Raw genomic sequence first — 10135 nt, forward strand, 5'->3', positions numbered from 1 at the left:
CGTCCCCTTGCTGTTCACCCGACAAGCGTCGGACGAACCGACGAGCCACGCCAGTAGCCCTACACCCAACTGTAGGGCGACAATGCGTCTTCTGAGCCAGTATGTATTCTCTCGTCTTCAGGGAAGTCTCGTTGCGCTGCATTTGCGGCTGGGAAAAGCGAATCTGGTCTCAGTAAGCATACAGCCTGGTTTCTATTATTATAAGCCAAAGCTTAACGTGAGGAAAGAATGGCATTTTCTGCGGAGGAACGATTCTGTGAGGACACAACTCCCGTTTTCTACAGGTTTGCTATTAACAGTTGAAGCGCCATTACCCATGGCCTTGAACCATCTCAGGAGCTTCGGTGATGACCAACACAATCCTGTCTTCCACCAACACAAATACCAAACTGGAGCAAACTCTAAGTCCTTTAGGATTCCAAAGAAAGACCATTGGCGAGACGTTATTCTCATGTACACGAAAATTCGATAACATGTATAGTTGGTCGGCAGGTGTGTTTCTCACAGCACCGACTACGTTGTGTTGGCTAAGCCGGAAGGCTAATCAAGGGCAGCACCAGGAACGACGCTCAAAAGGTAAGGGGAGGGCTTTACAACACATCCGTATGACTCCCCAATTTGGTCTTTGTACTTCCGCTAAACGGAGCTACCTCCCGACCGTGCCAGTGGCCCCCAAACCTAGCTCTTCCCTACGTGGACAACACATAATCTGCCCAAGTATTATGACTTCCAACCCTCTCTCCGCCAAGATCATCATGTTACATTTCATATTAAGTCAAACTAAAAAGAAGATGAGTTTAGTTAACTTAAGTAACCGCTCGGGAAATAATATTCTTCTACTACCGTTCTAACACTGATTCGACTAGGCACTAGTAGATCTTTACAACGTCCGAAATCCCATCACACAGGGTCAGTTGGGACACGATAAGGAGGCTTTGACATTTGCGAGACATTTAAAAAGGAGGACAGCAAGAGAAGATAAAACTAGACTGGAGCTTTTAAACTCCAAAAAAGGCAGGAAAGAAGAAGTCTTAAGGAGTGCAACACGTACTTACTTTTGGACGTTTTTCTCTCACCGTACGTGCATTACATTTTTCAACAAATACCGTTCTAGATATCGAGACTGCACAAACTCTTCGAAATTGCAAATGCCCGTGAACAAGTGTGTCGCATTCAGCGTTTCCACGAACAGATTTACCTCTCATGCGCCGATCGCGTGCTTTCACATACTGACTGAATGTCTCTGCCTCACTGCGCCTGGAAATTGCGGAGTCAAGTCCATTACCGGCGCCCCTGTTTCATTATTTATGTAGGCCTAGACAAATCATTGCATTTTGGTGAAGAGGACCTACTGGAAGACAAATGGGACACTCATTGTGCAAGTATGTTCATCCAGAGCACGATGGACGATAAAGAAGTGGTTTTACTACTTCAGATGATCAACTACCGTACATACAACTGCCAATGTTTTTGTTCATATCACTTCTATCAACAGTCCATCGGCCCCTTTATGTGTCCATAATGGGGCTCTAGTTAGGCTCATACATTCTACGACGCCGCTAGAAATGGCACGAGCTACGGCTTCCCAGCCGACGTAGCAAAATTGAGTTAATCGAAATGAAAGCCAAGGAGCACTGGCGTGCTCACCAGGTACACAAGTCACTCAATTGGAAACATTGAAATGATATTAACGAATAAAATGCAATAAACAATGACAATAACAGTTGTGGTAAATGCAAAGAGTGAGAGGTAGCACGACCAAAACACATCAGTGAAAGTGGTACTTGCGCGCAGCCTTCAAGTAGACGGGTTTTGGGATGTTGGGATACTCCTTTTCTATTTCAATATAATGCTTTCCAGTGGTGTTCACCACCTCACCGTTCAGGTACCGCAGCTTACCACCATTCACCTGTGTGGGGAAAAATGTGATGGCATAAAACCTTGTTGAACACGTTTTACCAGCGGAAGGGCGGTTTTATTATGTGAAACCCATCCTGCTAGAAGGAATTTGTATTGTTAAACGAAGACAATCCACAACGCCCATCATGCGAATATCAAAATCAGCTAGACACTGCCGAGTTATGAAATGACAGAATCTTCTAGATGTCCTTTTCAATAAGTTATAACCACAGATCAGGGGTCTTGAGATCCTAAATAGTGTTACAAAGCAAAGTACTGTCAGAAATGTCTGCCTTTACAAATAAAGGTGATGTTGCTCATCAATCCCCACAGAAAACCTAGGACATAGATGCAGTTTGAGTCGCGACCAATGACTGAAGTGTGACATCGCAGACAGCGACAAGCAAAGACAACTCAATGAAAGCCTTTAAAGAAATACATTCAAAGGCAATCTAATTTCTTACTAACTTTACCAGCGCATCGCTACCAGTGGTACCAATATGCCCCCTCTAGCAATGATGTGACTTAATATCTACCCTAGTCAGAGCAGATAAAAAGCGGTCGAGTTTGTTCCACCCCCTTATACACTTCAACGCTCTACATTTAACGTCAAATTCCCATTCATTCTTAATAAAATTTCGGTTTACACGACGGATAACTTAACTGAATAGACATTATTACTGTTTCTATGCCAACAAACGGAGACAGGTGACCAAAAAGAATGTATGTGAAAATACGTTGATGCTACTGGTAATGACATAAATAAAGCATCTTTAGGGTCGGACTAACCCGGTGGAAATATTGCTCAGCTAATAATTTTATTTCAACATTCCAAAGTCTTAACAAATAAAACTGGGAACGTATACACTATCCAATGGATGGACTTGTTCGTTTCGAGCTCGAAATACGAGAAATATGTGTTCGTGAATACAAAAAACAACCAAATCTTCCAAACTACGCGATGGATTAACTAGTGCTGCAATAAAAGCTAGAACCTCATTCCCTCATAAGAAAGTCAATCCAACTGAGACAAACTGTTTCAATGCATTACGGTAGTACATGCATCAACAGAAATGAAACAACTGTTGGACAAAGCATTTTTAGGAGACATAAATACGACATACAAAAGCATGGTGAGCAATAAAACGTTGTTTTCAAAATAAGAACATGCTTTGGACGTGAAATTCAAATAAAATAAATAACTTGCACCGTTCACCACTCCATTTACCTCCGAAGGGTGAGGGGGAGGTTTCGATTTCACGAAAGACGAGCGTCCATAGAGCTCCATTGTAGCCAAGCTCTCACCTGAAGTTAACCTTGGACAATCATCATCGTCTGCTGTACTCTTCGTTTTCCTGACTCGACTTGCCTCCTCAAGGACCTCACATTTCTAGAAAGAAATAACGGAGATTAGGATGCTGATTCCAAAAACCACAACAAGCCACTACGAATTCGTGCCTGAAGCAGGCAAGCAAACTAGCAAATGCTATCAATATAGACGAAGGAAATTTACCGGGAGGAAAAAGCGCGCGAGATGATCCGAATCATTGTAGGCAGTAGGACCAGTTGCTGGCTTACCTAAAGTATTAAGCAGGATGTTGACAACTCGTGAGTAAGAGGAGCAGAATAAAAGATAAATAACCTCCTGCTACTGACAATCCAAGTTCACCGTCCGCCTTACTCATCAGAAGCATCCGAGTTTCCAATATCCAGTCGGTAAAAATTTTGCTAACAAAATCGCAACTAATTCGCGTCGATAGAAAATAAAAGAACTTCACTCAAAACTTCAAAATCACCTTGGGATAGTATTGGATTCAGGAATGTGTTCTTTTAAAAGGTGTGACACTTCCTCCGGATCAAATTCATCTTCGTCCTCAGCCATGAAAAGCGCCTTCAAGTATTCCTCGAATACCGGATCAATCCTAACAAAATAAACCACCATTCAGCCTTACTTAAGATCATCTGGTGATGAAATACTGTAGTAGGAACCGATAGCGTCGAGGAGGCGTTGCAGTATCATGGAGTCCTTACCTTACAAACTGTAAGAAACATTAATCCAGGGTGGGCAAAATAACAAGTTTGGAGCCACGAACAAAAACAACAGGTAACAACTACAATTTATTTGCAAAAAGTAATTAAAAATCTATTCAATGGGCAGCTTAGGACCCTGATAAAATTGACTCAGTGCTGATTGCCTTTGAAGAATGCCCAGAGTCTTCTCGGCCTCGGCTATGAACTTGTCCTGTTCTTCGGGCGATTTAATGTTTTCATGCTTTCTGAATTCTTCCTTGACACGACGGGTGAAGTATATCCTAAAATTGTAGTCGGTGAAATTGTTGCTAGCGCGAAGCATCTCCCTAAAGAGATGCGCAACGCGCCGCTCCTTCGACATTCAACACTAAATCAAATAGACCACCCCGTTCTCGGATTATTTAAAGTAGTATTTGGATATGTCTTAAATGATAAAATAATTTTTATTTAGAGCTGTTGCAGAGAGTAACAATTTAAAACAAGATGAAGCTTTGATTTTCTTTTATTTTGATCGGCATGTAGTTTCAACATGCGTTGCAGAGGTCGGACAGCAAATCTCGATCCATAGGTTGCTCGTGACCTTTGTAACCAAATGGCAACCACAAATTTTAATCAGCCAGTTTTTAGGAAAAAAACAATTTTAATGTGGTAAGTACCTAAGCAAGACACCTGCGTTTTTCTCGCCTGCTTGTTTTACTGTGTTTAACCATACATTCAGCGTTCGAAAGTCCACGCGTTACCGCGGTTCACCCACGTCTGGCGTATACCTTCGTACTCACCTGATCCACTTCGCCTCTAGGTTTAGCATAGTCAATCCGCTTACCCAACTCTAGGAGAATTAGAGACTCCACGCCATTTCAGATTCCGCTTTGACATACGTTGCATAACCCATTCTCGTGGATCAAATGACCTTACCAAGTGTAAGAAACCAGTCTACCCCGTTTCACACCCTTAAGTATTATGACGCAATGTTCCCTAAAATGTGGGGGCTAATTATCATGCTCCAAAATACTACCTTCGACAGACGTATGCAAACAAGGTGGCAAGCGAATCAGAAGACCCAGAAACAAGCTCTTGAGACGATCGTACATGGAGGCACACGTCTGCGCCGCTACTTCCCAATAGTTCTTGCCTTGCATCGACAAAACCACCAGCGAAGTGCACCTGATCGGGAGGTGAGACTCCAGGTTTTATGGCCAGAGGCGTCAAGCTCTCCAAAGCGTAAGGATTTATGAAGATTTCAACAACAATTTACTAAGCAGAAAGCTTCGTGTAGATGATGGTTTAGAGAAGGGAAGATACCAGTGTTTAGGCAAATCCAATGCCCAACTGTTGAGCGATTTTTAACTTGGCGGTGCGAAGGTTGAAGCCCTCCCCACTCAATCGGCGACCCTTGTAGTTGGCTGACACACGAACGCGTTGACGCCGTTGAGCATTCGCCTCAGCCTTCGCCTTTTCCGAGTTGCCACTTGCGTTATTCATTGGCAAGCATTCCGCGACCCTGCATGGGGAAAAGCATATCACCTCTGTCAGCTCTCCAGGCAGCGTGACACTACTTAAATAACTGTCACTGGGTGCCTCAACAATGAGGCAAAACACATGCGGGGCTTTACAGGCTTGGAGGTTCACTTACGAGATTTCCAAATCCGGGTATAGCTCGTGCATCATTCGTACTGGGTCCATAGGCAAGTCTTTACCGTAGGCCTCTGAAGAAGAGGAACACACTCACCACCCGTTTGACGTGTAACACCTACTTCTAGGAGCCTACCGACTAACGTCAGACCGAAACAAAGCATTTAATTATCTCATTTCCCTTATGCAATAACAGAGGATCGGAATCGTTGCACTCCAACGCTAAGGTGAGGTCGAAGTTTAAGAGAATTTCACTGAATCGTCTACCGTAAGTGGAAGGTGCTGCATTGATTCCGTGGCTCTAGAAGAAGACTGAAAGCTCATTCCAACAAAGCGGAGCGACGCCCAAGCCGTGTTTGAAATCCTCCAGAAATGGCACATAATCTACCCATGCATGCACAGAGCGAACAAGTGCAGGACATACCGAATTCTCGTCCTAACAGGTGATAAATGACACCAGTGACGACTGAAGTGACACCACCAGAGTCCACAAAGACAGCCCCGATTATGGCCTCAAGCATGTCTCCCAGCACCTTGTAGGAGAGCATCTCATTCCGCTCGTTGAAGTCGTGCTGCAAGTGAACAAAAGTGCAGAGATGCGGTCACTTCCAGTTGGGATGGGTAAATCAAGGGGCCCACCGCAAAATCTCTTCGTCTCACCTCCAATTTCCAGACGTTGCAGACCCCCTTTGACACGGCATCAGAGAAGCTGTTGATGAAGGACCACAGGTTGGGGTCCAAATATTCCAAAAATTTGTAAATGCCAGATCGAACAGCCACAACGGCCAAGTTGATGTTGGAGACCAGACAGATGCGCAGATCCGTCAATTCGCCTTTTGGGACGAAAAAGCACACATAGTAGTGATGTGATCAAAGGAATGTTGACCTTGACAGAAGCCACACCCACCCGGATCCATATTGGGGTGGTCCTTGTAGATGCGCTGAGTGACCACGAAGTCGAGAATAGCATCGCCTAGAAATTCCAACCTGGAGAACAAGCAGACCAAAGTGATATTCGGATTGGACATTCGACTGCTCGGACCTTCCCAGTCTCCCGGCATTAGTCAACACGCTACTACTTTTCGCATTCAGGTATAACCGGGGAGTGGTATTAGTGACGGCGTTGGGGACGCCACGATCAGGAAGGAGCAGTGCCACATCTGGTGGCCAAGTACAATGCCTAGTCTTCACGAGAGAAAGGTACCCACGGCGGACGGCTAAATTGGAGCACCCACAACAGTGGGGCTAGTAACGGAGCGAGTCGTAGTTTGCTACTGAAGTCAGGAGACGACAATCTCATCTGGAGTTCACTTCAGATACGCCTTGGCTCCTTTTCTGATACTCCTTTTTTGGCAGAATTCCTCTCCTTCCCAATGGAGTTCGCCTAACCAATGAAGTGACAACCCGAAACCTCCATTAAAGGCTCCAACAGGCACCACCGCTGACCACCCTCGCCACTCCACTGAAAGACTCGAGACAATGGAAGCAGAAGAGTGAGCACAGAAAATACTCTCGAAACAGCAAAAGCTACGTAGAAGATTGATGCTTTGACCAACTAAATAGTAAATTGGTCCGAGCCTCTCCAACATCCTGGGATTCACTTGCCACGTTGTTACGTCTACGGTAAAGCTGCTTCTGCACTCGTGGGCTTTATAGCACCTTGGGGCACAACGCAAACGCTGCACAAGCAAAAGGCGAACGGGGTGAAGAGGAGGGCCAAGCAGTACCTTTGGTAGCAACCCCAGATGAAAGCCAGACGCGAGGAGGGGTGGGTTATGGCTTGGAGGAGGATCCTGATCCGCCTGAACCTGTAGCCGATAATGTCCTCCAGTGGCTGCAATTCCAAGCGCCTTTCCTCCATCATCTCAGAGATTTCTTTCGGCGTTGACTTCACCGCCTCCGGCGCCGCTGCCGTCTCGCCAGTAGCCGAAGACTTAGGAAGAGGTGGGATACTGGCCAGAAGCATGGACTCCACCTCGGCCTTACGCTTGGCCATCAATGAGTCGTCTTCCACCGCAAAAGTGGGATCGATGACGCGGTGCTCAGGACTGAGAAGTAGCGGCACCCAAGAGGGATAGGCCTCCCTCCCCACCGACTCCGCCCGTACCAACACACTCAGCGGATTCGGTTCATTGGAGAGCTTGAAGAGATTCAAGAGACGCCCAACCCTCGGGGCCTCCAGGTTCAGGAGGCACAGACCTAGGAGGGATTCCATGGAGTCGGCAATGGATTTGTCGTAGAGTTTCACAAACATACGCATGTCGTGACGTTGACAGGCCCTTGCCTATAAACAATCGAGGCGAAAATCAACAAAAACATTTTTTATGAGCAAGGTAACGGAAGCACTCACCGGATCAGCAATGGCGTAGTAAGGCGGGAGATACTGCGCCTCGGGTTTAAAAACACAAGAGCAAAAGTATCGGAAGAGACCGAATTTCATGGAGATACGATGCAGGTTTGCATTGGAGATGTGCGCGATGCGAGCGTAGGTCAGCTGACCTTCATCCGTGTGGGCCGGAGAGGTGGCGAAGAGAAGTAGGCTGGCAGCGAACTTCAAGAAGGAGTCACCCAACAACTCCAGTCGCTCCAAGTTCACTGCTTCGAAGGCGTTCACTGATGTGAAGGCCTCGTACAAACCTACCGTATAGGGCACCTCTGCCGGGGCCTTGGACTAGAAGAAAGTCGGTAAGGAGGAAAGGGGACGAAGGCATTAGGTGCTGCAGGTCAACAAAAAATGTAGCTTACAGTGCACCTGTCCTCAACAGCGCGATCTAGGGAAGTCTCGGAGTCGAGAGAGAAGACAACAACGGGGCCTTTGAAGCGACACGAACCGTCCTGGTCCTGGACGAGAAACTTCCGAATGGAGGGGATACAGGTGGGTTGTACGGAGTGGCGATCGGGCATAAGGAATTCGCCAGCGGGAAGGTCGAGAGGAGTCGGATGAGGAGGATGCGCAGACTGGGCATGGTTGTCGGAGTAAAGTATCTCGCGAAGGTGGTTTGCTAGCTCCCCAATTGATAGAGAACGATAGACTTGGTGAAGGACGGTGGGAATGAGACAGAGGGTAAGCCAGAGCCATGTGTTCAGTGGGTGAACTATGCAGAGTTGGGCAATCCTCTCCTCCTTGATCACCTCCTTGCCACTGACACCGACTCCTGACATCACCTAGGTGATAAAATGCTAGAATGGACCTTCACCGCAACCATCGCAATAAAACCATCTGCTTAACAGCCAATCAATCCGCAGACACACGTCTACCGCATAGAGGCCCTAGAAGTCAAAAGGCTCAGGTGGAAGTGAGTGTGTGGGTCTGACACTTCACAAAGCTTGAAATCCACTTAACTTGATGGAGTCTACATGTTCGGTGCCAAGCTAACAACATTAATATTGGGAGTGCCACGCACTCCACAGTCCAGTCACCAATTCAGCAAGATCCCAACGGGTTCTACACATCCTCCACGAAATATGGGACACCCACGGTCTTGCCTCTTCCTTATGAAGAGGTGAGAATTTGGTCAAGCAAAGATAAGAGCCTGACCCTACAATAGTCCTCTTGAACAATAGAGCTGACACTTTTATTACACATTGCAAGAGAGTTGAGAAAGAGCACGTAGGAAGTACTAAACGCGAATCGTGGGGACTCAACAGACAACAGCATCGGCATAAGTGCCTTGATTGAGAGAGCAAGCCTGCAGTAGGCAAGGCAAGGCAAGGCAGGTGTCTACACCCTTGGAAAAAACCTCTGCCAGTAGTTACTCTCAACTAATGCTCGCTCTAGAAACGTTGACAAAAGTTGGGGAGGAAGGGTGTCCAAACGCCAGGTGCAGAAGTGATGAGAACAGGCAGCAGTGGTCCCATACGCAATCTACAGACTACTCATTTGTCTTCACATGGCGAAATAACAACTCCACTGCTACAGAAAGGGATCAAACATCCTCCAACTCTACAAAGGCAGTGTTAAGATGAACTGAGCGAGGAAGTGGGAACTCACATTGGCGGCATTTCGATGTCGTGAGATGCGCGTGGCAGTAACCAGCGGAGTGGAGGGATCAAGACCCCTGGTCTCTTGCACCAGACGGAGGCGTGTGCCATGCTTAAACTTGGCGTAATCGAGGTAGGAGGTGGCGCCCCGCTGACGCAGCTCCTCGGGCAGGTGCTGCGCCATGTAATCTGGGACAGGACTGGAGGCGCAAAGACCACTGGAGTTGGGCCCCAAGACTGCGTAACTGCCCGGATCTTCCGGTGGCAGATCAATAGGGCGCACGAGAAGACCCGACCACTGAGCAGTGGGTATGGTGGACAATTGAACGCCGTAGTGCGAGCAGATGCCGCTCTGCAGCAGGGACTGATTGCGTAGTGGTGGCATCGCAGTTTTCTGCTGTCTCTGACTCACGTGAAAGTCCCTCTCCTCTGCCCAACGCACCAGCGCGTGGGAGGCCTCCTCATCGAAGACCATGTCTAGAGTGTCACAAGAAGGCTATACTATTCCCAGTGCTAGACCGTTATCCATCACCACTAGCAATGCCCGATTCCAAACAGGGCTATTGTGCTTGGTTTTGGTCACCCTTTTTAT

At 47.0% G+C, this 10135-nt stretch overlaps 2 protein-coding genes across 2 annotated transcripts; both read right to left on the reverse strand. All coding sequences in view use genetic code 11, as the record gives it.

Annotated features, from left to right (window-relative positions):
• Positions 1-4042: 4042 nt before the first annotated feature.
• On the reverse strand, positions 4043-4291 carry EGR_09984 (LYR motif-containing protein; the record flags this gene model as incomplete). The annotated part of the gene is made up of 1 exon (XM_024499233.1): positions 4043-4291. The coding sequence occupies one exon, from the start codon at positions 4289-4291 to the stop codon at positions 4043-4045; it is 249 nt and encodes an 82-aa protein (XP_024346350.1).
• Positions 4292-5238: 947 nt separating this feature from the next.
• On the reverse strand, positions 5239-10018 carry EGR_09985 (Endoribonuclease dcr-1; the record flags this gene model as incomplete). The annotated part of the gene is made up of 9 exons (XM_024499234.1): positions 5239-5431; positions 5564-5636; positions 5987-6134; positions 6223-6395; positions 6470-6549; positions 7185-7846; positions 7913-8233; positions 8308-8727; positions 9554-10018. The coding sequence occupies 9 exons, from the start codon at positions 10016-10018 to the stop codon at positions 5239-5241; spliced, it is 2535 nt and encodes an 844-aa protein (XP_024346351.1).
• Positions 10019-10135: the final 117 nt, after the last annotated feature.

This window comes from Echinococcus granulosus (assembly GCF_000524195.1).
Source record: "Echinococcus granulosus chromosome Unknown EG_S00181, whole genome shotgun sequence".
Lineage (NCBI taxonomy): Eukaryota > Metazoa > Platyhelminthes > Cestoda > Cyclophyllidea > Taeniidae > Echinococcus > Echinococcus granulosus.